General features: G+C 32.5%; 4 protein-coding genes across 8 annotated transcripts; all 4 read right to left on the minus strand.

Moving 5' to 3' along the window:
* Positions 1 to 897: 897 nt before the first annotated feature.
* Positions 898 to 4,318, minus strand: LOC101217212 (probable receptor-like protein kinase At2g42960). 2 transcript variants are annotated; one of them, XM_011650579.2, is made up of 7 exons: positions 4,043 to 4,318; positions 2,743 to 3,399; positions 2,138 to 2,242; positions 1,852 to 1,974; positions 1,565 to 1,735; positions 1,318 to 1,447; positions 898 to 1,230 (listed from the first exon to the last, which is right to left on the minus strand). In XM_011650579.2, the coding sequence occupies exons 2-7, from the start codon at positions 3,375 to 3,377 to the stop codon at positions 1,012 to 1,014; spliced, it is 1,383 nt and encodes a 460-aa protein (XP_011648881.1). In that variant the 5' UTR covers positions 3,378 to 3,399; positions 4,043 to 4,318; the 3' UTR covers positions 898 to 1,011. The 2 variants fall into 2 exon arrangements, with proteins under 2 accessions (XP_011648881.1, XP_011648882.1); XM_011650580.2 differs by having other exon boundaries at positions 1,111 to 1,230; positions 1,318 to 1,401.
* A 3,001-nt stretch (positions 4,319 to 7,319) lies between these two features.
* Positions 7,320 to 11,710, minus strand: LOC101221548 (nuclear envelope-associated protein 2). Of its 2 annotated transcripts, XM_011650581.2 has the most exons (6): positions 11,426 to 11,703; positions 10,776 to 11,124; positions 10,488 to 10,595; positions 8,269 to 8,730; positions 8,083 to 8,184; positions 7,320 to 7,796 (listed from the first exon to the last, which is right to left on the minus strand). In XM_011650581.2, exons 2-6 carry the CDS (start codon positions 10,971 to 10,973, stop codon positions 7,623 to 7,625), a joined length of 1,044 nt encoding a protein of 347 aa, XP_011648883.1. In that variant the 5' UTR covers positions 10,974 to 11,124; positions 11,426 to 11,703; the 3' UTR covers positions 7,320 to 7,622. The 2 variants fall into 2 exon arrangements, with proteins under 2 accessions (XP_011648883.1, XP_031737349.1); XM_031881489.1 differs by having other exon boundaries at positions 8,083 to 8,730; positions 11,426 to 11,710.
* An 875-nt stretch (positions 11,711 to 12,585) lies between these two features.
* Positions 12,586 to 16,493, minus strand: LOC101221312 (probable L-cysteine desulfhydrase, chloroplastic). Of its 3 annotated transcripts, none has more exons than XR_968639.2 (3): positions 14,785 to 16,493; positions 13,224 to 13,320; positions 12,586 to 13,015 (listed from the first exon to the last, which is right to left on the minus strand). XR_968639.2 is itself a non-coding variant. In XM_004144690.3 (2 exons), the coding sequence occupies exon 1, from the start codon at positions 16,161 to 16,163 to the stop codon at positions 14,796 to 14,798; it is 1,368 nt and encodes a 455-aa protein (XP_004144738.1). In that variant the 5' UTR covers positions 16,164 to 16,483; the 3' UTR covers positions 12,586 to 13,015; positions 14,785 to 14,795. The 3 variants fall into 3 exon arrangements, 1 of the variants encoding a protein (XP_004144738.1); XR_968640.2 differs by having other exon boundaries at positions 13,224 to 13,333; XM_004144690.3 differs by lacking the exon at positions 13,224 to 13,320 and having other exon boundaries at positions 14,785 to 16,483.
* A 1,583-nt stretch (positions 16,494 to 18,076) lies between these two features.
* Positions 18,077 to 21,166, minus strand: LOC101221073. The gene is made up of 3 exons (XM_004144689.3): positions 21,001 to 21,166; positions 20,101 to 20,259; positions 18,077 to 18,555 (listed from the first exon to the last, which is right to left on the minus strand). The coding sequence occupies exons 2-3, from the start codon at positions 20,246 to 20,248 to the stop codon at positions 18,410 to 18,412; spliced, it is 294 nt and encodes a 97-aa protein (XP_004144737.1). The 5' UTR covers positions 20,249 to 20,259; positions 21,001 to 21,166; the 3' UTR covers positions 18,077 to 18,409.
* Between the last annotated feature and the right edge of the window lie 6,315 nt (positions 21,167 to 27,481).

Raw genomic sequence — 27,481 nt, forward strand, 5'->3', positions numbered from 1 at the left:
ATATTAATCTCAAAAGGAAGGCTAAGCTAAGATTTATCCACTAACATAATATGACAAAATAAAACAAACAAACAAAATCTCGTCTCTCCTACCATGAGGTGTGATACATTCTCATTCAAAAAAGTAGAGCACTTACCATTATATTTTCTTACTAAAAATCTTATTTTTACAATATATTTTGGTTTAGCTCATTAATATTTTCTTATATAATTCAGACACCAAAACTGTTTTCCAATGTCTCCACTTTCACTTACAAAGATGCATGGTAACTCTTTGTAATGGATAGTGGTGTACGTACACCATGCTTGTATAGAATATGCATGCAACATGATCCATGAAAGTTAAGAACATATAATGAACTGTTTTGAGAGTCACCCGACCACCCACCCCTTTCCAAATCCACACGAAAAAGAATTCTAAAAACTTGAAAGTATTAGAAAAAGAAAGTTACTTGCCCAGCCGATACAGTAACCCCACAAATGATCATTTATTTTTCAGAAGGAAAATGACTGGCTGCTGATGCTCTTTCGGATCTTGCTGCTGCTGCTAAAATCTTCACTCTTGCTCATCTGCTTTACGAGATCTCGTAGTTTCTTGGAATTGTCCATCTATTAACTTTTTGTTTCTAAAAACCTAATCAAATAGACATTTTTCATCTTTTTCTCTTATAAAGTTTCATTTTGGAAAATAGCAGTATATTTTTTTGGCAAAATGAAAGTTGCCTCTGCCTCAACCTGCTTGTTAATCTCATACTAATCATGTTTTTATTGATGTAAAACCTGATAATTTTGTTAATGTTTAAAACTTATGAATAGAAGAAGATAAGTAAAGTGTAATTATACCACAATTCACCATCATCTTAGAATCAAATAGTTAAAAAAACACACACAAATAATATATATATTTTATAAAGCAATATATATTCTATACATAATAAAAGAAGATGAGATGTAAAATGAAATTAAAGAAAGTGTTAAGTGGTAGCAGGGAGGTGTATGAGAAGATGAAGAATTATAATGAATGATGATGTTGAGATTCAAGCATTCTAGCAACTTGGCCCATTTTTGGTCTCTTGTCAAAATCAGGATCAACACATCTCAATGCAACCAATAGAACTCTTTTCAACCCTCTTGTCGATGCCCTTCCTCCAACCCCTATTATTTTTGGGTCTACCACTTCTTCACATCTCCTACTTCCAATCATCATTTTTAACCAATCCACCACGTTCACCTGTACAAATTAATAATAATCCCTCTTTATTTTATTTTACTACCTACATAAACTTTTAACAAAATATATATCAATGTCGTAACCTACCTGTTTGGGTGGACGTCCATAGTCCACTGGATCTCTTCCTGTGATTGTTTCCACCAGCACAACTCCAAAGCTATACACATCGCTCTTCTCATTCAAAAGCCCGGTGTTTGCATATTCAGGAGCCACATAACTATAGTATATATATAGATCCGAACCAAACAACAATATAAAACTATATATAATATATGGATCATCCAAAAAGAGAATAATATATATAGAGAGAGAGAGAGAAGAAGAATAATTATACCCAAATGTGCCCATAACTCTTGTTGTGACATGAGTTTTGTTAGCATCCATCAACTTTGCTAACCCAAAATCTGATACTTTAGCATTGAAATTTTCATCTATTAGTATGTTGCTGGCCTTTATGTCTCTATGCACCACCTTTGGCTCAATGGCTTCATGTAAGTATGCAATTCTTTTGTGACATGACAAAAATAATTAATAATCATATAGGTTGTTTAAAACAAAACCCAAAAGAAGAAAGAAAAAAAAAAACTTCAAATTAAACATGATCAACTTGATTTTACTAACCCTTTGGCTGTCCCCAACATAATCTTCATTCTAGACTCCCATGTAAGATATGTATTCTCCCCCATTCCTTCATGTAGCCATAGCTCCAAGCTTCCATTGTTTATGTACTCATACACCAACATCCTAAAAAGTGTGAAACAAAAGCATAAAAATATTGTACAGTTTATAATTATTTCGAATCGCAAATCTCTCTTGAAAACTATTTATTTTTAGGTTAATCCAACCGATTTTTTTCCCCTTTTATGGAACTAATGGTTAGGTAAGAGATCTAAGAGGTGTTTGATACCTATGAGTCCCTTCAATGCAATATCCCAAAAGACGAACAAGATTCTTGTGTCTTACATGCCCAATTGCCTCAACTTCTGCTCTAAATTCTTTCTCTGCTTGGCCTCTACGAAAAAGAAAACGCCAAATTATTTACCCTTAAAAGTTGAGAAAAACTCATTGACTGTCATATGGTATTGCAGTTAGTAGGATTTTTAAAACTAATAATTAAGTTTATAATAACTTTTTAAAAATTTGTAAATATATCCAAATATGTAAGAAATCGATGAAGTCTACAAAATAAATGAATAAGAGTAGTAGATATTGCCATAGCAATAGAAGTTTTTAAAAAAGAGTTACTAGTACTACAATATCATGCATACTTCAGCTACTTATTACCTGTCATGTTATCATTAAGAAAATTTCTAAGAACTCCCAACTTCAAAATTTTACTTTCTATTAATATAATATAATTTGTTGAGTGTCAAATCATGAACAAGAATATGAAGTTAGGTACTATCATACTACTATAAATTTTTCCAAAAAATTACTTGTGCTATGATCACACTATGCATACTCATATTTACTGTTCGTCACGTTATGATCATTATTTTAAAAACAACTTACTGTCCATTAAAAATCTTCTTAACTGCCACTGGTGTCCCATTCAACAATCTTCCTCTAAACACAACTCCATACCCTCCTTCTCCAATCAAATTCTCTTCTGAGAACAAATTAGTTGCCAAATCCAGCTCTCTCAAAGTAAACCAATACCCCCATCCCAACTGCGACATCTCCGGCATGCCCAACAACGGCGAAGGAGCCGTCATTGTTGTTGTCGTAGGCGACGTTGAACGTCGGTACATTGTTGTTGTCGTGACAGTTCCTGAGCTGCCTTCATCTCCTGATTGTGATCCATAGCCATAACTCAATGGATAAAACAATGATCCTCCTGATTCACCACTGTAATCATTATTATGGCTTTCAAACTTTCCCATTTGGGTTGTCGTTGGCTTTTTGTGATCAGTAGTTGTTATATGAATTGCCTTTATGTCCTTTGAATGAGATGGGATTTGAGTAAGAGGAAATTTGGGTGGTGATGATTTTTTTGATTTCTTGTTGAATGAGGTTAAACAAAGTGAGAGAATACAGAGGATTGAGATTATGAAAAGGCCAACTCCAATTCCAATGACTTCCCATACTTTTAGACCAAATATGTTTGTTTTCTTTGAGAGCTCTTTGTTTAGATCATTGGTGGCCATGCCTTTGTTTTCTTCTGTATTCCTGTCAAATGTGGAGAAATAATTCCTTAGTCCTTTTTGTTTTGTTTGAAATATATTCAATCACTCACATCCTCATGATTAAATCAAAAAAATTTAGATCAAATTACAAAAATCTCTTAATTTTGTGTTTTTTTTTCAACCATATTTCTATACACTTTCAAAAGTTGCAATATTATCTTTAACTTTTCATAAACGTTTCAAAATTATCGCAGAGTAGAAATTTCTTAGTTTTTAAAAACCAGATCCTAAAATGGTATGACAATGAGTTTGTATCGCCGCACTATTTCATGCCTCAAAATTTGTATGGATTTCTAAAGATTTTAAGGATTATTGTTTTGAAACGAAGTGTAATACTACACTTTCGAAAGAATATAAATAATTTTGTATATAATTTAGCCAAAATTTTAATAGGTGACAACTAGGGATAGAACGAAGAAGGAGACGCAGAGTCAACTAGCTTAATTAATTTTGTTGTAAGTCAAAAAGCATATATAAAGTACATATAAAGCATTATCAGGTCAAATTTTATATTCTCGTCCTCGACTCATCGATCGTATGAATTTTTTACTAATGAAAGAAACAAGATAAAAAGAAGTTTTTTTTTTTCCTCTCTAAAGAATCAACAAGTTGATTTATCCACTTACTTGGCGAGCTTGTTGTAGTTGTTTATTACAAGGCCAACATGTGAAAACCCTTTGCCACAGCCAAGAATCTGCTAAAGCCATAGAAGCAATCATGGTTTGTATGAACCACAAAATGAATTTGTGAAGAAGACATCACTGAATATTGCAGCAGAGATCAACAACACTTAGAAATAGCTCTAAGAAGAAGTAGAAAGTGTGAAGAAATTTTCATCATAATTTAAATTTTTTAAGGCATTTGAAGAATAAAAAAAAGAATCAAGAAGAAGGTGCAAGAAGAAAATGTTGGCTAAATTCTTCATGGGATTCATTTTGATTGAAGTGATAATGACTTCTCATCAGCCCATTCATTTTGAAAGAAATGATTAATCTATTAAAGCTACAAATCTACTTTTTTAAGTACAGAGCAACAACATTGAATCTCCGATCTCTAGATGAAAATTATATCAATTACCGTTGAACTAAACTCACTTTAACTAAGATTTTATTCTTTTCTTTTTAGTACAACAATTTGTTGATGAAAGATCGAACCTGCGACCTCTAAAGAAGAGAAGATCATGATATAGTTACGATTAAGCTAAATGTCGCTAGCTATATGCTACTTAATTTGTTCACAAGTGTACATACTTTAGAATGATAATTAACTATCTCACTTTTGACTTTTATTTTTTCCTTAATTAAATCCATTAACTTTGTAAAAGAAGTAACAATAATGATTTTATGGACCATAAAAAAGCAAATCCATTGATAATCTACATTGAATTGAAAGGCTAATTTTGCTACTTAATCATCTCACTTTCACTACTACAAAATCTTGACTACACAATAATATATGTTTAGTACTCTCTCTCATTTGAGAGTCGTATGATCGTCAAATAGATACACGTTAAGAATAAAGGATATGATCTACATGGAATGTCATTAAATGTTTAAAAATGGATTTTTTTCAAGTGAAAATAAAGTTTTTAAATACTTAAGAAGTCGTATCCTACTATATGGTTGGTTTCTTAAGTAAATGTCGAAAACTTAAACTAAATTGTATTTTAATTTAGATAAACTTTAACTGTCCGTTATAATAACACATTTTCAATGTCATCGCATGAAACCTTCAAATAAGGGCATTTGTAGCGTTACTATGATATTAAATAAAAAAAACACGAAAACTTGTTTCTTTATTTATTTACGAATTTTATTTATTTTTTATTTTTATATTTTTTTGTTTGAAGTATCTATCTAACACTTCAATATTTTCATAAAATTAAGATATCGAAAATCTCCACGCAACGTGACATTCTAAACCTCAGTACGTGTGTCGATTTGCATGGAATGCCGTTATATCCATTGTGTTCAATTTATTTATCATTATTCATTTGGGTCAATACAACGAAGAAATTTAAGAAAATAATAAGTGGTATGAATACAATAATACTTATTACAAATGAAAGAAAAAGGGAAATTAAGTTGAATAATTATTTGATTAAAAATGGAAATTTGGATTTGAATGAACTAATTAATGAATAGTAAAGCTTTAATTAGGTGGTGCTATTTGCTAATCCAGAAGTGTTAGTGGTTAATACTTAAAATCAACCAACAGATATGGTTGGTAGATGTCTAATTGTGTCCTCAATGAAATGCCTTATTTTTCAATTTAAATCATTCATATATATTATTCATGCAACCATTTGAAAGGGACATTGAATTTGGTTATTATTGCTTCCACCAAATGATTTCAATGAGGATTCTTTTGGTTGTGGTTATGTTCTATAATAATGCAAGTTGGTGAAGGTTTACAACCAGATAAAGGTTTGTACTGTTACGTTCAAATTGATGCAGCAACATTGACTAGACTTTTTAGTGTTATAACATCGATTATATATGTATGCTTGGAAAGAGTTATTGATTGAAATGATGTCTCAATAATGTAATATATGGTTATAATTTTGGAGAATGCATTAATTTAGGTAGTAAAGAAAGGGGTGGTTTGGAGTTCAATATGATCATGTTGTGGCATGGTTTTAGATGAACAACTAGCTAGTTGATTGAGTTCATGTCAGCTTAGTCGAACGTGAGATGTAGTGATGGATATTGTGATAGAAGATAACTTACAAAGCACGAAATAATAGGCATCGGTGTGGTATGATCAACTAAATATATTTTGATCAAATACATTTAAAGCCTCAAAGGAATGAAATTCTCCAACGCTCTTTAACCTTCTGTTAGACAAGGAATTTCGTTGACAAAATATACTAAATGTGGCTTATGTGATTGTTGTTGTAGTAAGAATGAACGATGACATGGAAAACACTACTGATTCACACAAAAAGGAAATTTCTTGAAGACAACAAAACTAGTGAAGTGGAAGAAACAGAAGGAATAATAGCTTGAAGTTGGCATGGTTGTCGTCGATCTAAAACAACTACAATTCTATGTGTGGCCATAATGAGTTGCTAGCCTGTAAGATAGATAACATAGTCGAACACTATTTCAAGTTTGGGCTATGCACTTAGTGATCGTACCTGGTAAAATCATGTATACTATCTTCTAATCCTTACCTAGTCACACCATAATAATTCTTTGGTAGTACATAGTCTTACCTAGCTGAATTACAATCCATTAGATCTCATATAGCTAATTTATGATCCACTTAAATTAAGGCTTATCATGCAATAACTTACTTGATAGCATCAAGCCTCACTCCTAGCTCAACCTTGAGCTCACCTAGTACTTAATACATTAGTTCTTGCAATTATTATTTTTATGTACTTGCCTTTGGGCCTTATTTAATTATTCAACCTGATTGAAAAAAAATTGAACTAATTGAATGTAGGTTGGGAATGGTGGTTGGGAAAGTCAAGTAGCTGATGAATTGTAAAATTGATGTTGAAGGATGAAGCAAACAAAGGCATTGTGAAAAGGAAGAAAGAAATGGTTTTTTGTGGCTGGTATTTCAATCTCGCCTTGTCGGCCAAAACGTATGGACGGATTATTAAGTGTAACAATATTGAATCTATCAAACCATTGATAGCTTCCCATTAATAGAACTCTCTAATTGATAGACTCCTATAAATGATATAATCTATTCTCGATAGATTTCGAGAATGCTAATTTTGAATCTAACTAATTTTGAATTTGACGGTTGTGAAAAAAAAAAGTTTTTAAAGTAAAATGAGCCACAAATCATCCAAAATTCCCTTCTAAGCTATAGGCTGTTCTTTTTTTCCTTTTGTTTTCTAAACAAGCTATGGACTGTTTATATGAACTTTCTAAATGTTAAATGTGATGGATGTTAATGAGGTTTTACTTCTAAAACAAAATTAGATGAAGCACCATTCATCAAAAGGTACCATCCTCTACATATAAATACAGAATCACTTCCTGTGATTTTAGAAAATACCACTGTCACTATAAATCTTTAACATGTTAGCATAAAGATTTTTTTAGTGGTCTTTCTTCTACATTTTCCAAGAGCTAAAAAGGGAGAATAAGGGCGAAATTCTCCTCTACATTCTACTTCCTATACTGTAGTAAGGCCCTCTAAAATGACTTCTAGCCATGCTACTACTATACATTCTAATGATTTACTTTATCGCTTAGAAAATACTACCAATACCAACATCGACATCGAAACCACGACCTTGAACCCTGAGGTTTCCCAAAAGTTATGCTTTTCGGCATCTGCAGCAGAACAGGCTCCACCTTGTTTTCCTGCCAACTGATCTCTCAGTTCCTTTATGGCTTTCTCTCGTCGCTCTCCGATCTGTTATGAACCAAATGCAGTTCAGTTTCATCTGAGGCCTACTTCAATAATAGAAACTTAAACATTATCTTTGGAAGAGGGTGAGGAAGCCATTGGTTTTATTGTATGGGCCATGAAAGGCAGGTGGGTCCAAAAAGAAAGCCCACCTTCCTCTCTTATTGTAGAGCAAGTTGATCTAATTCATTGAATCCCAAGAATGTTTTATCAACTAATTTATGTTCAATGCAAGTCTTTTCTACACTACAGCTAATAAAACATCAAATTCTAAACAAGGTTTAGTGTTTACTCTTTGAAGTTTCCGCGTCTGAGTGCGAGCTTCTTGCAGACAGAATTCCAGCTTTAACACCCTCTTTTTCAACTCTTGGTCGGCTCGTCGTTGTTTCTCCAACTGTTGATAAGAAAATGAAAATGTGTAAATGAATACGAAAAATGATACAAGGAAGTAACAGTATAGCCAAATAAGTTTGCATACTTGTGATTCCAACTCCTTGGTTTTAAGCTTCCAGTGAGCAGACATCATCTTGATTTCATTTTTGAGTTTCGCTATCTCTTCATCTTTGGCAATCAACAACTTATTGATCTTCTCCAAATTTCTGGGGGAAACTTCATCTAATATTTTCCTCAATTCACAATCCTTGCTCACACCAGATTTGGCTAGAGCTTCCAAAATATCATGCTCAACTCTCATCACTTCATCCTTCAGTTGCTTCTGAGAAGATTCCCTTGCCTGGAGATCTTTCTGTAGATTGTCTAGTTGTTCTCCTAACCTTTTTACTCGATCTTCGTACTCTTTTATAGAAGTGTTCTTTTCGTCTAATTCCTTCAAAAGCACCAAACACTGGTTCTGTGCAGATTGAGCTGATGCAGCACTCGCATCAGCAGTCGCTTGAGTGGCGACAAGCTGTAATCTTAATCCATCCAACTCATGGAGATACTGCATTGAACAACAAATACAGATATCACAATGACAGATATTAGGCCAACTCTAAGAAACTACACTCGTAGTGCTGGGTTATAATGCATGAAAAAACTCTTATGAAGATAATTGAGGATCTGTTTAATCATTGCAACAAAACTAAGGAAGAAACCATAAACCAAAACCCTCAAGAAAAGGCATCGTTTGGTTGCTTATAAAAATCTAATTCTGGTAGCACGAAACACATATCTGCTTTTACCCAGACAATAACAAAGGCAGCAATAAGTCATTACTATCAATTTCCAAATTTAACAAGATCAAAATATCTTTATAACATGAAAATGAAACCTTTACTAATCTCATAACAATATCTGTACTCTTTAGATTGCAAGGTACCGGAAAAAAGCCAAACAGCCATGTCCAAGGGATAATATTCCGTCTACAACACTAGACTGTAACATAAGGTATAACTTACAAGTGGTCAAAGAGTTAGTCAATTATAAATATATTTCTCTCACTATATGTGCATAATAATGGTTTTTATCAGATTCCTTTTCCATATATCCATAAAGCTACGATAGAGATTTAATGACCAAGGAAGGATACAAATAAGACATGCTCGTCATTTAGAGCAACTAATACAAATTTCAGATTGTAAAAAGAAATATCAGTTTAAGGTCTATCTTACATTTCTTAAAAAAAGAAAAAAAAAAAACCTTTTTAGATGACAATAATAATAGTAGTAGTAGTAGTAGTAGGGAATTTGATTTACTCTGCACTCTTTATAAAAAATGAAAAAAGAACAAAACGGTCCAACGGTTGTCAGATAGGGATAGAAAGAAATTGACATCCCAAAGTATTAAATATTGTTTATCTAAGCTTGACATAAATAGTTAATTTGGCAACATAAAGATCCATTAAAAGGAGGGGGGGCCCAAAGGCATAGCTTAGAATCTAGCAATAGCAACCCTCTCGTTGGAGAACTCGTAAAAGCCCAATTTACTTCTTCACACATGAAGGAAATAATAAATGAAGGATCTATACCCCATCCATTGCCTATGTTATGCACATCAAAAGAAATCATTAACAAATGGAAAGGAAAGCTCATTACAACAACCAATTGGCACATGTAAATCCCAGAAAAAGAAAACTGAACAACAACAAATTTGTCTCAATTCAGCCAAAAAAAGAAAAAAAAAAAACTCATCTGTTACAGGGTAAGCCGTAAGATGGTTCTAAGAAATTAGGGATTGATAATTAATTAATCCTTTCCTAAATCCTACTCAATTTAAATGTGCTGTCCGATATGATAGAACTCCTTTCTTTCAAAAATAAATTGACAATCTCTCCATTCCGATTCATTTAAGTTTTGCCTTCATTTTCCCTCGAACTAACCTACTGCATATTCAAATCAAGCAATTATTTGAATTCAAGTAATAGGAGGGAAAGGAAATAATAATAATAAAGTAACAATATAGTACTTTTCCAATTTTCCTCCCATCAAAAGAGAAAGAAGGAAAACAGAGATGGCAAAGAAAAAGGCCTCCAGGGAGATGAGACTTAGAAGAATAGCTTTTTGGGAACTTTATAACCACAATCTGACCAGTTAGAGAAAAGTAAAGCAATCACGAGTAGTGTATGATAACCTAAAGCAATTATTAAAAAACCAATACAACTTCAAAGGACCAGCCCAAGTTTAATCATTCAAACCTAAATCCCACCAGAAGGAAGAAAAATAATTTTTTTTTTGTAAGAAACAGAGTTGGGAATGAAACCTTGGTGGCAGTAGTTGCAGAAGCCTTGAGTTGTCCGTCCCTTTCTTCCAATTCCGCATGTAATCTCCCAATTTCTTGTTCCATAATATTAGCCTTAGTCTCTGCTTCCTGCAAAAACAGCTCAAAAAAAAATCACTCAAACTCCAACTCCAACTCCCAACAAAAAACCCCCACAAGGGAAAAACACCTAAAAAGCGATTTTATTGAGTCAAAAGCATGAATTATAAACAATACGATACAAAAAGCCAGATGCCTCAGAATCCGAAAACATCCAAAAATATCACATGCCTGCCTTGTTTGAGTCTCTTTAGCAAACGATTGTTCTTGAGACGAAAGACGGCTTCTAGCCTCCTTCAACTCTGCCGCCAACGACACAACATTTCGCCTGAAGCTCTGCTTCCTCTCATTCAAATCCTTCAACAATGGATCAACCTCTCGAGCAGAACTTGATGATGGCAACGAAGAAAATTTCTCTTGAACAGACATCGAGAGAACAAGATTTGGATCGAACGACGCAAGGAAATTTGCCTCTCAAGATATATCTAAGCAAGTTCATCAAAGAAATTATGCAGTTCAACTCAGAGACCCGCAATAAGTGGTCTCACGGGGTTGCAGTGTGAAACCTAAAGCGATGCATCTGCATGTGGAAGAGGGTAGTTGCGTGCATTAAATAAAAAGTATGGACAAAGGAAATAAAATTTTCTATAAGTGAATAAAGAAATAAATGATTAAAAGAAAGAATTCACTCAAAATTTTCAACAGAGCTTCAAAACCCATATTTAACTACAACCCAATAGACAAACCCATAAATTTCTCAGGAAAGTTCAGTCAAACATAAAGAGAATATGAAAACCCACAACCCCACAATGAATATTCTTCTAATAAAACAAACCCATAATCAGAGATGAAGATATGAGTTAGAGAGAAAATGAAATCACCATTTTTGAAGTTGAAATGAGAAATCCCAAGAGTTGGAATCGTAAAATCAAAATGGCCCACCCTTGTGTAGTTGAAGAAGAAGAAGAAGAAGAAGTAACAGTAGAGTAGCCAAGTGGTGGATTGTTGTTGTTCTGGGTTAACACTTGGTGAAGAAGGATTAAGGATTAGGGTAACGAATCAGTGGAATATTTCGATGATTTTTGTTTAGCTTTACGGAGAGTGAAGGAGTGAATTTAGGAAGCCATTGGATTTGATTTAGATTAATTGGGTTATTTTTGAATTTGGAAGGATTTGAATTTTGCTTTTTGTCAGTATTGGGGTTTCAATCGAAGAGGCCGACAGCAAAGCAACTGGGGGAAACTTCCCACCCTCGGGTTCGGTAAAAGTTGACTACTCCGAACCTGAGATTTGTGTGGTTCGTGACTTTGATTCGAGTGACCCAAAGCCCGCCAAAATTTCCAAACCAAAACTCTTTCCGATCTTATTGCTCAAACCTTCAATTATCGATAATAATAATTAACCACACAACAACATTTTAATATACCAAAATCTACGTGTCATAGACTTATATCATAGACTCTGGTGTATTAGTGATATATCGTATATAATTGATAGATTTTAAAATTTTTTTATATATTTGCAAATTTTGAATCTAATGCAACTATCTCTAAATTAGTAACAAGAGTAATTTACATAAATGTAACAAAACTCAAAATATTTATTGCTCGTGATTGAATAACTAAAAGCAAAAGTCATTCATCGTGTGTGCCAAAATTTGGACATTACATTACATTACTTATATTGTTCCTTAATGTTTCTATGCATCTTCCTTTATTTAATAAAGTATATTTGGACTAACGACCAAATTTATAGTAGAATAATTAATATGATTGCATTTGAAAATTACGTCACCTAGTAGAAAATACAAAATCCGTTTCTGATAATGTTACAATTAGTTCGGTCTTCATTGTAAGCTGACAAATCAGATTTTTCAGTACATTATGAGAAGAAAATATATAACCACAGTGGATGAAACCTTCTTTCATAAGTCTCACAAATCATTGTTCCCTAAAAACACAGTTAAATTTACCCTCTGAACAAAAAGCATTGAACTAATCTCATCAATAACTAAAGAATGTCACATCACCAACATCAGATGGAAATGCAAGGGAATTAGATCGTAGGAAACTGCAACTCATCAAAATCATCAGTCATTTGTAGTAATGGAGAATACAAAAGCACTTGCTGCACGAAAACTCAAGAGCTTGACAACTACTAAAGTTACAGTCCAGTCTGGTCTGTCATTACATGACCCTTACTCGGATGACGAAAACAGTACTTCATTTGATAGTTAAATAAGAGTCGAAAACATGAGATTCGAATATGTACAAGTACTATTCTGATCAAGAAGCCTGATACACAAGTTAAGCTGTCCTCAAGGACTTTCATTTCAAGTCATTAAAAAGATAATGACATTATTTCTGCTTGGTGCATCCACCTTTGAAGTGTTTTGGGGGTGTGCCCATGGTACCGAAACCATGGCTATGCAGCAGAAGAGAACCACCGCGTGCCGCTTTCATAAGCCTTTGCTGTATATGCAGAAATCAAGAATTACTTGTTAATGGCAACTTTCATGTCCAAGATATATTCAACAAATGTATCTTGGAATTATATGATCAGGAGAAAGAAATAGCCAAATTGAAACATGTACATGTGTTTGTGCATTTTGTTACAGCATACATATGATGAAACAACCTAATACAGCCTATACAGGAGTAATTTTATATACCATCTTACATGTTTGATTGTTTTTATCAGATGGAGAACCACAAAATGCAAGAAACTTTATCACAACATCAACTCCCAACCCGAATGCTGAAGCAAAGATGCAACGCTGTTCAATGTAACTGTTCAGAAAGATACTACATGACTTTTTATTTCTGTTTTTTATAGAAAGATACTAAATGAAACATCGTTAGAAAAAATTGATACACCTGATTATTCCCAGAACCTTCCAGCCTCTATTCAGCCAGAAGACATGTATCTTAACAAATAGTTCTTAGACATATGTTTTTGTAAGGAGAATGCATTCAAAAGGGCACTAATTTATCATCATTTATGAACTGCAAATCGGAAGCACCCAGCTGTTCCCTTTGGAAAATTATTTTTCGAAGACAGAGCAAATGATGGGTTGTGTCTGAAGTTGTGTTTTAAAACCACCTTTTGTTTTTAAGAACAAAAGGTCAACAAAAACATGCTAGGTTGACTAATTTTAAAATGTTCCTTTTTTTAATTCTCAATGTCCTCAGAGGTACTTTGTTTTTATAATAGCTAAAATTGTCCTTCGAAAATCATGGGTCTGTGTCAGTACACAATAATCTTAATATAACATAACATAACAGATTAACAGGTCAACTAATCAATATTCTTAAAAGTATCTTCTAAAAACTATTTTGCAAATATGAATCATAAAGCTACTATCTGTATTAAAAGAAAGTAATATTTTTTAAGCTTACATTCTTAACTATTCAAGCAGCTGATATGAATATCCTAAGGCTAAGCCACAAGTGGTATTCACACATTCATGGAAAAAGACGAGGACAAACAAATAGCAAAATGGGCTACAGAATAAGGTTCGAAAAGAAAGGAAGGAACTCCCATAGATCAATTTGTGATGTAGACAAATTATAACTACGTTTTTTTTTCTAGAAGAGCAATAATTTCATAAATGAATGAAATAAAAAGAGCTTATTGGACTCTCAAGTCTCAACACCAAAACAAATTGTGGATTATGTTGCTTTGATATTTTAATACCAGATAGCAGTCTGTCCATTTTGATGCCACCACAGGCCTTATTTCTTCCCCTAAAGTTTACTGTTCTGGCTGTGAAAAACTCAAAGGCATGTTAAAGAAATTGGATAAATGCTGCTGCTAGGTTACTTGTCACTAGACAACTAACTAATTCCTTAGAGAAAATACATCTGAACAAAAATTGCAACCATCATTTTATCATTAAGATTGAAATCGAGTTCTTTAAAAAGGTAGGTATAAAGCACGTAGGCCAAGTCAAGAAAAGGGCTTCCTTATTTCAAACACTAATCAACACAACTACACGAGAGGGAGAAAAATAGATACTTACCCACGTGAAGTAATTTTTTTTAGATTTCACATGTAATTTAATTAAATATTAGGACTATGAGAACTTGCTCCCCCAATTATTGTATACCAACCTGTTGGATTCTCATTCTAACCACAGGTGGGTCATATAAGATCTCAGAATGTCATGAAGAATCTAAAAACTTGATGTAAATCAATAAAAGATTTAGGACTATATTCATGAAAGCAAAAGACATCATACCTCCTCTGTCCTCATTTGGAGAGTTGAGTGCAGGTGAAGCCAGTTTGCACAAGTTCGTTGATTGCATCTTTAAACTTAACATAATCTTCAAATTTGTTGTACACTTGATGAGAAATTCGTGCATACCCGGTAATAGGGGCAGTTTCCCCCTTTTTCGGAGCACGGTAATATATTGGGACTTCAACTCTAAACTCTTCCCGTAAATGTGTTCTCAACTTCAGAGTATCAGATTCACTTGAGATGCCCAAGCATGAAGGCAACCCCACCATGACCATACTTGCACACATATTTGGCGGGCAGCCAAGATGAGTCTTCCATGATTCTGCCAACATCTCTCCCATCTTAATAACAGCCTCATGATTCCTCTTTTTTATTCCCTTAATCCCATCTTCAAACCTATTAACAAATTTCAAAACTGAAGGAACCACCAACTGAGAACTATAATCCCTGGTTCCAATCCAAGCACTTTCTATGGCCAACCCATTACCATACTCATGAGAAACAACAGGATGATGCAAATCAGAATGATTTGGGGACCTCCTGGAATACAAGAAAGCAATTGAAGGTGGACAAAAGAACCACTTATGCAAATTACTTGTGTAATAATCAGCATCAATCTCTTGCATATCAATATCAGTACACCCAATAGCGTGAGCAGCATCAACAAAAATTTGGTCAACACCCTCTTCCCTACAAATCTTAACTAACTCCTTAACCGGTATAACCACACAAGGCATGGATGTAATATGATCAATCACAGCCAGACGAACCTTCCTACCATTAGCCTTTCCTCTCTCCAAAGCCTTACGAAATTCAAATATAATTTCATCATTAGACTTAACAGGAAAAGGCAATTGAACCTCAATTACATGCCCACCAGCTCGAGAAACATATGCCTCTATTGACTTCTTCACAGCACCATACGCATAGTGAAGCATAACCGCCGCATCACCCTTCTCAAATCTCCCCTCAGAAAAATCCCTAGCGATTTTCTGCAAAACTATAGCAGCTGCAGTGGTAGCGTTATCAACAATAGAAACTTCATCAATATGCTCGGCATTGATGAGATCCTTAATGATGGTTCTCGATTCAAGAATCCCCTTTTTGAGCCCGTTGAAGTAGAACCAATCAGGCTGGCGAAGGAACTTAAGCTGCCATTGTTGTTGAGCAGAGATGACAGAAGAAGGGCAGCAGCCAAAGCTCCCGTTGTTGATCCGAGCAACAGAAGGGTCATGATGGGCAAACTCGGATTGAATTTCTGAGTCAGAAATGAAAGTGGGGGCAATTTTAGGCCTTTTGGGCAAGTGGGTATTGGCGTCACCGTTAAGATGAGGGGTAGAATCGGGGGGAAGGTGGTTTTTTTCACAGTGAGAAGCCATTGGAGGGAGATGGGTAAGCAGAATTTAGGGTTAAGAGTGATGGGTGAAGCTGAAATTGATAGAAAATGAGGAAAGTGACGAGGGAGAAGGAGAAAATGGGGAAATGGGTCGAAGAAATGCGATAAGAAGGGAGGTTTTGTTCGAGGGAGGAGAATACGGAAGAGGGGAAAACGTCAAGGCGAACGAATGAAGAGAAAAATAATGAGAGCATAGACAAGTGGGGTTGCACAGTGCTATGAACAAAGGGAGAAAATTTTGGCTTCCACCATTAACAGAGAAAACTATTTCAAGTGGCTTTGTTTTCCCTTCGTCCTTTTATGTCATCCCCACCCACAAACAACATAAAAATTTGGTGCTTTCATCTCCTTTTACACTTTCCATTAGGTTTCCTCCTTCTCTACCATCTTTTTTCAATCATTTTTCTTTCCATACAGTAGTTGTTAGTTAGAAATTTAAAATTGGATACTATAATCTTCAATCTAATAAACTAAATTCATCAGATATTTTGTGTTTGTGTTGACTTAAATTTTATGTAGTGAAATAAACGTGGTTCAAGTTTCAATTATATAATCTAAACGGTATAAAGTTGAGCTTCTTGTTCTTGAGATACTACATATGCGACATGTTTTGTAGTTAGTATAAGAGCATCATATGTAAACTTTTTACATTGGATGTTGGTTTTGTATAAATTCTTCTTCAAATCTATGAGTGTATCGTCACTGTAAGTTTGATGAGTAAGATAAATGAACGTAGAAAATAAAAAGAAGATAAGACAAATATTGTGATTTTTCAAACATAATACATTTTTCTTCATTAATTTCATTGATCAATTGTTTGGTTTCATATTACTATATCGGCACATTGATAACGTGAACAAATTCAAAATCACTTTAGGATCGTTTCGATTGAAGGAGATGAGATTGAGAAGAATAAATGTGGGAATCATATCAAATAGATGACAACTATGCGATTTAAAGTTGTACATTGGTTGTGCTAAGTAAAAGACAATATATTTTCTTTTTCATCCATCCTTATCTTATATTTTGCTTAATCAACATGTTATTATAACGATAATATAAACGTGTCTACGAGAAAGAACTTTTATAAGTCAAAATCGGAATTTAAATGATATAATGAAACATGTTAAAGTTGATAGCGAAATTTCATTAACTTAGTATCCATCTGGTTTAAATTTTTATTTTAACAATCACGGTTAGATGTGTCAAATAGAAACAATTTAAGTCTAAGTTCGTTCTTTTTTTAGTTACATCCTATGAGTTTATCGGTCCGAATGTGTATAATTTGCGTATATATCAAGATTGATTAATGAAAGGCAATGGACAACTTCACTGTAACAGTTGAGAGGGTGGGTCCATGATTTATATTTGCATAAATAAAAGGAATATTTGATATGTACCTAAGTAATGTATAGATTGGAAAAAGATATATGTTGTTTATAACATTACAAAAAAGAATGTCTAATCAACAAATGGAATTGAAGTTGCTTTAACAATAATTCCAGAGCTGCCCCTAAAAAGCAATATATATTATATGGTTTCCATATCATCTTCCTCTCTTTCTCCACTCAACTCATGAGATATTTCAGTGACATCTTACTCATGTATAAATAGCTTCCTAATTATTAGGTCTTTCAATTTCTACTTTAGTCCTTATCATTTAGACTCCGTTCTTTTTCATCTATGTAGTTAGATTTGTTCCATTTAAGCTCCTATCAATTATTGAAACCCAAATTAGTGGAGAAAATAAGGATTTGGAACCATTTTGGGCATAAACAAACATCTAAATATAAGCTCAAACAAATATACACTAACGTCCAAACCATGGGATGAAACAAGTAAGACAACCTAAATTTGTTTATCAGTAACGCTGAGTCCATAAAGAGAGCAAAAAAGTTAACATAATATTCACCAATCCAATTCAATAAAATTAGAAAATTTGGTCTTTGTTACATGACTAAAAGCTTTTTTTCTACTCATAAACTAACTTTTATTGAGAAAAACAAAATACAAAGGTAGACCTAAGGCTCCTTTTTAGTTTTATGGCATGAAGCCACACATACAATCTAAACATGGATCTTGGCTTTGATAAGAGTCAACAAGACATAACAATAACAAGAGCATAAACTAACCAAAACTAATTACATCAGTTAGCTCCTAATAAGGAAACATCTGAATAATACTTTTTAATGATACAATAAGATTATTAATCTATAAATGTCAATTACCTTACAACTTTCTATTGTCATAAGCAGCTATATTCTGGGGTTCACATTCTGGACTAAACAATCGGACAAGCAAAGCCGAGGTTGCACTCATCGATGCTGCTCCACAAGCTGCCCAACGAAGACTCCTACGTACTGTAATTCTTGGACCTATCACACAACACAATCCAGCATCGCACAAGCTTAAGTACGAGTAAAGAAGCATGGATATGGATATGAATATAAACATAGTGCCATGTCATTTTTAAGAGTTTAGAACTTTGGCATGGACATCGCTGAAATTTAAAGTCGACAGGTTAATGCATTTATATGCGAAAAAAAGTGGTTTGATGTATGTGCATCTTAAGAGTACAGTATTAAAATCCCCTAGGACGACAGGCAATCCACTTTAAATGGAAAGGGTGGATAAATATTGGTTTTGATTTAAACAAAGTCGCAATTGTTTTCTATTTTCAAAGAACATGAAAAAATGTTTCAATTTCCTAGTACTGCAGCCAAAAAGCCATGAATGAAAGGTTAGGTGAGAAACGTCAGCAAACTATCATGCATATGCTGTATGGGAGTGCTTCTAGCACAGATAAAAAGCACAGATCACTCGCACGAGTTTGAAAGTAACCAAGTCCAGAACACTTAAATGTTTCCTGAGAAACACTAATAAAGTGCATTTGACCCATTCAACCAAGTGCTTGATGAGAAAGAATCTAAAAGTACAATTAAGAAAGCAGAACCAAACACAGATGTTTTCCATAATTAAGCACTTTTTTTCTGCGGTTGTAATTAAAGACTTTTTTAAAAAAAACTTCTGTTTCAAAAGTTCTTCCAGAGATACTCATACTTGGTAAACTTAGTCATGATACTTAACAAAACTCCACAATATAGGGTGTTCAAATGACCCAAGAACAAGAACTCGAGCAAACCCGGCTACCCAAACCAAAGTAGTGTGGGTTAGATTTTTTATTTTTGGGTTTGGATTGGATTGAGTTAGAATTTTCTTTGGGTTTGCATTGGGTTGGATTTTTAGAGAATTGAAAATTTGGTTCAGTTTTTGGGTTGAGGAATTTCTAGGGTTCATTCATGTTGTTTCTCTTCATCTCAAACTCCTGTCTACTTCTCAATTCCTTCTCACGTCTCCCCCATCTCTCTCCATCTTGAATCATACACAACTTATTTCTATCTCTCTATCATCTCCTCTCGTCTCATTCATAGAATCTCCATCTCAACCTCTCCATCTTCGTGTGGCGTTCATATCTCGTCCCCGCTTAATTATATCAATCTCTCATCTCCCCTTTATTCGACTACCTTTCTTTTTCAGTCTTCACAATCCTAATCTTGATTCCATTTTTTTCCCTCAACTCTCACTCTTGGGCCTCAACTGTTCTTTTGAACCCAAACCAAAATTTAGTGGAGGGGTTGGAGACCCTATTCTGCTCTTTTGGGTAGCTAACCTAACCAACCTCGATTTTCACATTGGTCCAAAAAAACTGCTTCAACTGAATCCATGTACATCTAAAGACAATTCTAGAACATTGTGGTTTCTATTCAAATGGAGTAAGTAAATATAGTAGAATCAATTAGAAAACAATTGACGATTAAAGTGCCATTTGAGTTCACTAGAAGTTGATCAGGAAAAAGGAAAGACACGAAACTTGATAATGCACATCAAACCAAATGAGCTGAGAAGAATACTTGACAGACCATAATGTAATCTACAAAGAATCCAGAACCCAAGTGCTCCTTCAACAGAACATAACCCAGCAGTCTGTTTCATCAACTGTGAACAAGGCTTAGCATCTGATCTCATGATCTCACCATCTGAAAAGCCTAACAATCGTCTAAGTGCCATCTGCTAATTTCCTGGACCAGATAAAAAATTGGCAATTTCATAAACTAAGCTTAGAACAATCGTTTCTTGTCCAGAATTCAGTCATTGGAACAATAAAATGAATGCAAACCCAATCCAAAATAGTTGAGTCAATGTTCCAAACGTTAATCACGACCTTGTAATATCAACAGAAATGATAATCACGAGATCCTTAGAATTAGGGTATAAACAATTTTAGAGGCCAAATGAACTTTTGAGGCTTTTTTTTCTGTAAAAAATACGAGCTAATCCTGAAATTACCATGAACATACACCACAATTCGAAATGAAACCATCGATAAAAAACAATGTACGATCAAAACATAAAGACTATGGACAATGAAGGGTAAAAAACTTTACACTCATCAATTATCATTTCACTTCACTAAATCAAGATTCTAAAGATGATTCGATTCTAATTCCCACTGCTAGATTGTTCTAAAGGCAAGAAACAACACTTGATTCTACAAAGGAAGATTCTAACAGAATTACCAATGCCAACAAAAGTCCTTGTCTTAAATGTGACATTTCATATTCTGAGCGTGGGTTCTTCAAATTAGAAGATTTATGTTTTACTTTACATAAAGTATAAATGGATTCCAATTATGATTTCTGGGTTCAGTTTTTCGATTTGCAAGAAATTACTAACAATCACTAAGAGACTTTAACAATAATGAATCACGAAGGCAGAGAAATTGAACTAAAAAGAAAGATAAGAAAGAAGCTATATTATACCGAAAGAAAATGGGGGCGAGAAAAAACACAGATGAATTGTTGAGGCGATGACCACAAGTCTTCGTCGGCGTACCGATGCTTTGGGCGCGGCCGGCCGCCGGTTAAAGAATTTGAGGTTTGAGTACCAAAGGAGAGAGTGAAGTTCCCTTCCCTTGACAAATTGCTTTTCTAAACTTTAAATTTTCAATTTACAATATTTTTTTATTTTTTTTTTTCCTATTATTCTTCTAACTCTTTTTTTGTATTACCATAATTTTAAATGAAAATATAGTCAAATATCACAATCTATTTACGAGAGATTAAGATAGATTTCTACGTATGTGTATTACGATGTAAATAGGCATAGATTTTTATTATAGAAATATTGTGATATTTTATATATTTTTTGGTTCATTTTTGTTATATTTAAAAATAGTCCTAATTTTATTTTCGCATTTTCGGTAATTTATTGATGGATTGCTAACATATTTATGTGCATTTGAGTTCTACTTATTAATTTTAATTTTTATGTGATCGAGGAACTTCATTCTTTAAGAGTGGGGATTAAGAATGTTCAAATAACCCGACAACTCAATCAACCCGGACTATCCAACCCAAATAGTAAAAATTAGGTTGGGTTGAATTTTATATATATATATATTTTTTCACGTTGAGTTGGATGAGGTCACATATTTTGAAATTTGGATTTATCCTACCTAAATTTTAATATTTAATATTTGAGTTTTATAAAATTTTTAGTTATTAATATATTAAGTATTTTAAATTAATAAACAATATAATTAAAAAATAAAATAACATAAATAAATAACCCAAAAAATCCATCCAAACCAAATTTTAAGAGTTGTGTTAGGTTAAAAATCTTATTTGGATGATCATTTGGGTTGCCAATTTGAACAACCCATAAATTTGAATTGGTAAAAAAAATTTATAACCTAACTCAACTCATCATCTTTAGTATAGATATCCAAAAAGGCAAGGGGAGATCGAGAATGACTTTCCCACTCTCTACTCCATTTCATTCCTCATTGTTGCAAAATGATCGAGTAGGAATTTTTCGTGAGGAATTCACACGGAGAAAGTTTTCTTCTCCGTCTAATTTTCTCTCTTCTTTTATTTTGTTAGGCAATTCCCTTAACCACTGCAACCATTATTTTTTTAAATCAATAATATGTTTTTCCAACTATTAGTATAACCATTGAGTTAATGGGGTAAAGATGTGAATGTTTTCATCTCTTGAATGAAGTTAGTAGTTTTGTACCGTGACTGACAACTCTCTTTAAAGATATGAAATTGTGTACATATGGTCCCTTTCAAGGGTGGACCAAAGGTTGTATATGCACTTGCAAAATGAGCAAGAAGAATAAGTGAGATGAAGAATGGAGAAGCGATAGGAAGAATTCACACGTAGGGAAAATAAATCGTCGTTGTTGTTTGATAAGTAACGAGAGGAAGGAAAATGAGTAGCAAGATGGAGCAAAGAAAATTCATGCTAATTAGCCCTCGTGCATATTCTGGGGACAAAATGGGTCACCGGTACAAATAAAAATATACAAAAAATAGAACATAGAAAAACTTATATCATATTCAACAACTATTTGGTTTTTGATTTTTTAAAATTTACGTTTGTTTTCTTACACCACACCATGGGTTTTATAGTCCCTAACAAAAGATTTAAACTTTTAGTCGATTCAAGAAAAAAAGAAAAAACTATTTTTTTTTAATTCTAGAATTTGATTTCAATTTTTCTAATATATCATATAATTCATATTTATAACTAAATTTAATTTTATAAAACCAAATAAAATCGAAATAATTATCAAACTAGACTTAAAGGAACGTTGAAAAAGTCATGAATCAAAATAAATGTTTCACATAAGTAATATACACTTGGATTGAAGGCAAATTAAAGGTTAAGCTAAATGTGATTGTTGGAAAGTATGATAGAAAATTTTATTGATGAATAGGGAAAAGTAAGAGATTTACTATTTAGTTATAGCAATAGGGGAGACAACAAAATAGTGAAGACCAACCATATAGATCCCTCCATAGTTCATATGAATCACTCAAGAGAGTTTACACACTTTTTTAGTATATTGAAAGGAAAAAAAACTATATTCCTACAAACACAATTTAACAAAAGCTGAATTGTCTGAAGAGATTCCACACAAGTCTACATTCAAAATGGAAGATCCAAATTAAAAGATTAAAAAAAGTTGAAATAATTGTAAATGCCAAAAATACCCTCTAAAAAGTTCGGTATGTTATACGAATATATTAGTAATCATGAAGTATATGATTAATTATTTATATCTTCTACCTCAAGTTTGGCTAAAAAATAAGATTTATGTATTTCAATTTGATTCTCACAACGTACTTTGATCTCATCGATCACTATCAAATCATTTCTAGTCGAATTCGTACATTTTTTTAATCAATTCAATCCCAACCTTTCCCTTAACACCATCATGAAAGGAAATAGTAACAAAATCTTTTCTTAATTAAAGATTATAAGAAATAAAAATTAAATAAATCAAACAAATATTTAATTTATAACTTGACCTAGACATTAGGGTAAGACCTAAATTTGTAATTTCACATATGAAAACTATAAAAAAGAATTCATGAACTGTACGGTCAAAACCTTGTAAAGTCATTTCCTTGCCAATAACCAATCAAAATATCGATAATTCACTTTTGCATTGAACTCACAAGTGATCGAGAAAGTATGTTCTTAAGAAAAAACCAATTACAGGGCATGAATCGAATCGCGCTGGATGCATTATTGTGGTATAAAAAAAAAGCAAGAGGTAGAAAAAGCAAAAAGGGAAAATAAAAATTAGAAATGAGCAGTGAAACTTGTGCTAAAGTGAAGGAGAACCAAGAAAAATATGCTTTTGGAAAAGAACCTTAATGTCAATTCCTAGATTAGGTCTTCACAATTTTAATTTTATGTAACTTTAGCCCTAGCTAGGTCTTCATACACAAAACACACCCCTTTATATTATATTCTTTCAGCTTCCTTTACACAAAAACCCTAATTTTATACCCCTCCTTTCTTTTTTCTTTTTCTCCCTATATAAGTCTTTCATTCACTTCCCATTCTCCCTCAAACAACCAAAATAATATAACCCCTTCTTCAAATCTTCAACACACTCAGAACTTTCTGCTTCTTTTCTCTCTTTGTCGTTGCCCTACCTAGCCATGGCTTCATCAGCCAACAACAAGAGACAAAAGCGCCAGAAGTCGACCTCGTGTTGCTTCTCAATCTTCAGCTTGTTCAAGTCTCGAGATGGTGGAAAGAGGTGGGATGATGCAATGACGATGGACGATACACGAAAGGTGTGGCCGAGTGATGGCGACAAAGGTCGACACTGGGTCGCTGAGCCTGGCATTGATAGAAAAGCCAAAGCTTATATCGAAAAAATTCATCACCAAATCCGCTCCTCCCAAACCCAATGACAACTTCATTCCAAACTTAATTTGGATTAGTTCTTTTTATTGTTATGCATATATCTATATCTTATATGTGTATATGTATATAGATATATAGTTCATATATGTTTTTTTAAGTGTGTACGTATTGTTGTTATCTTTTCCCTCTTCAACATATATTGAATGATCTTGTTTAATTTCATATCCTTCCAAGTGTATTACACTCAACACATGTAAATGTACAGTTTTATATATAGCAAATCCAAATTCTAAATTAGTTGCATATATATACAAGAGTAAGTAAATTTAATGCTCGATACAAAAGAAGAGAAAAGGTGAAGAAGTGTCTTGTTAATTTATGTAGGCAGTGTAAGAGATTTTGTATATATAATAATATACATTTATGATATATTTTAATATATAGTTTGCATGTAAATGGGAGATCCAAACTTTTGTGATGTCATTATATATATGGTTTTGTTAACTATATAATTAATATGATATTAATATCTTTTTCGACGTATAGTTCATACGTTTTCTTCTACTTTCTTAAACTTCTCCGAATAAAATCTTGAGTTCTTTTTTCTTTTTTGAGAAAATGAACTTCAACATTAGAGCAAATGTGTAAATAGCGAGAGGTTTGATGCACACAAGTCCATGTATTCTATTTTTTCTACGTGCAAACAAATGAAGTTGTTTAACCTAAAATTTACCATGAATAATAATGGTTTAATTGACCATAAAATACGTTTTTAAACTATCAGTTTTAGTAGTTTCGAATTTGATCTCTACACCCGATGTATTTGTAATTGAATTAGAAAAAACAATTAGTATATGAGAATTTATACTCGCATGAATATAACTGTAATTATTTGTTTTAAGTATTAAAATTTAAACTTATAGATATCCACACGTAGATTTTGAAATCAAACGTCTAAAAGTTTGTTTGATAGAGTTTTGAAAGCAAGTAAATCACAAATGCTTAATGTTGGAAGTGCAGAGTACTTGAAAAACTTAGGTTTCTAAAGCAGCTAATGTGCATGTTTGGAGTAGTCGTTTTTATGGTCTAAACGAGTCAAATACACGTAATAATGAACAAATTTAAAATTATTAAAAGATTTAAAAATAAAACGAATTTGAAGATATAAAGATTTTTATCCGTAACTCTTACATATATATATATACTATACAGTAAAGATTAAGTTCAAACTTATTGACAACATATATTATTTTGAAGTAATAATTCTTACTCTATTGTTTGAGAATTACAAAATTGAGTTGCCCAACTAATTATGATACATTAGTATATAGTTATATTATTATTGTTCTGTCATACATTTGTTTGAGAAACAAACACTCCAATTTGATGAGTTTTGAGATTGGCTTTGAAAAAATATTATTCCTTTAAGGAAAATATGTAAAATTATATATATATATACCATGAACAAATAAATAATTAGAGTAAATAATATTTATTTTTGTTTTCTTATTATCATAATTAACTAACTGAAAACCATTTAGAAATGTTATGAGATTTCAAATTTTCATACAACTTTATTACAATTATTTTTATAGAATCATATACGTGCATGTATTCAAATAGTTAGCATGGGATCCCATGCATCAACAAAGGACACAAAGCAAACCATCTAAAACCCCATCTTCAAACAATACTATTTATTATTTATGCAAAAGATTGAACCATATTAAAATTAATCATAATCATAATCGGTGATCTATAATCTATAATATTAATTAAAATGCAATACAAAAATGAATTTCCAACTATACATTTGCGTGTTACTAAGCATATTAATAAAACAACATTGTGAAGTTAAAACTAAAAAATAAATAAAACCATATGATTATAGTTAGGTTCAGAAATAATGGTAAAATTTTATTCTTTTAATATTCCTTTGTATATTTATAATACAATGAAGATCACTTACTATATATATATATATATATATATATATATATATATATATTATATATATATATATTAAATTGTGATTGAATATCCACCCGACGTAAACCCTAAAGCTATAATAGAAGACGTGAATTAGACAAGACTAATAATAAGACATGTCCTCATTCTTTGGCCAAATTTCATTCATCAATTGAGTGATCATTATAACTCAATCTCCCTCCATATAAAGTTTTATGCCTATCTATTTTTCTTTTTTCCCTTGGATTTTAACTATATAGAATAATACTTTTTCTAACACATTTAACATACACACACTATCCAAACCATAAATATTGCCTAACATATCATCACTATCCCTTCAACCTATGGTGCTCTTGGGTTAGCTACATTGTTCGTGACATTAGTCAAGATAATGCACGTAAACTTGCTCAAACACTCACAAATGTAAACAAAATAAAATACACACGCTATCAAAGTTAAATTACACGTCTAGTCTCTTGTCTATCATTGGATAATTCACTTAGTTTCTACACCTTAATAATATGTTTTAAATTATGAGTTTTCTTGACACTTAAATGTTGTAGAGTCAAACAAGTTGTACTGTAGTATATAAACCGGCTCGAATACTTACAAATATAAAAGTAAAAAGAAAAACACACACGATGTCAAACTTGAATTATAAGTTTAAGTTTCTTATATTTTACTTTCTTTAGGTTTATTTTAAACGTAGCGATGAAATTAAAACAAAACTTAATTTTCAAAAGTAAACATGGAAGGTTTAAAATAAAAAGACTAGATTGAAACCAAACTTAAAATTTAAGAACTAAAAAGAAACGTTTTAAAGCTTAGACTAAATGAAAATAAATCTAAAATCTAGGGATCGAGCTTGGATCGATTAAACTTAAGTTTAATCAAAGAATAAATTTATGGGACTTTTGATTATTCTTAATAAAATTGTTCTCTGATTTTTATATTAGTTAGGGTGTGTTGTTTGATTTATTCATTTGAGGATGTCCAAAATTAGACCTTTGTTCCATTTCAAGTCATATTAAATCAATGGTTCATAGTTGAAGATTCTTAATGTTTTGAGTCTTTGAGGGGATGGGAAAAGCATATATT

This window comes from Cucumis sativus, chromosome 2 (genome assembly GCF_000004075.3).
Source record: "Cucumis sativus cultivar 9930 chromosome 2, Cucumber_9930_V3, whole genome shotgun sequence".
Taxonomy (NCBI): Eukaryota; Viridiplantae; Streptophyta; class Magnoliopsida; order Cucurbitales; family Cucurbitaceae; genus Cucumis; species Cucumis sativus.

Excerpts from the sequence above, each read along its gene's own strand:
- LOC101221312 (XM_004144690.3), bottom strand. The coding sequence starts at position 16,163 with ATGGCTTCTCACTGTGAAAAAAACCACCTTCCCCCCGATTCTACCCCT.
- LOC101221073 (XM_004144689.3), bottom strand. The coding sequence starts at position 20,248 with ATGGCACTTAGACGATTGTTAGGCTTTTCAGATGGTGAGATCATGAGA. Across the intron at positions 18,556-20,100 it reads TCTTTGTAGATTACATTATG|GTCCAAGAATTACAGTACGT; the intron begins GTCTGTCAAGTA and ends GTTGTGTGATAG.
- LOC101217212 (XM_011650579.2), bottom strand. The coding sequence starts at position 3,377 with ATGGCCACCAATGATCTAAACAAAGAGCTCTCAAAGAAAACAAACATA. Across the intron at positions 2,243-2,742 it reads AAGAAGATTTTTAATGGACA|AGGCCAAGCAGAGAAAGAAT; the intron begins GTAAGTTGTTTT and ends TCTTTTTCGTAG. Across the intron at positions 1,448-1,564 it reads AGAGTTATGGGCACATTTGG|TTATGTGGCTCCTGAATATG; the intron begins GTATAATTATTC and ends TATATACTATAG.
- LOC101221548 (XM_031881489.1), bottom strand. The coding sequence starts at position 10,973 with ATGTCTGTTCAAGAGAAATTTTCTTCGTTGCCATCATCAAGTTCTGCT. Across the intron at positions 10,596-10,775 it reads AAGAGACTCAAACAAGGCAG|GAAGCAGAGACTAAGGCTAA; the intron begins GCATGTGATATT and ends CTGTTTTTGCAG. Across the intron at positions 8,731-10,487 it reads CTGCAACTACTGCCACCAAG|TATCTCCATGAGTTGGATGG; the intron begins GTTTCATTCCCA and ends TGTTCAATGCAG.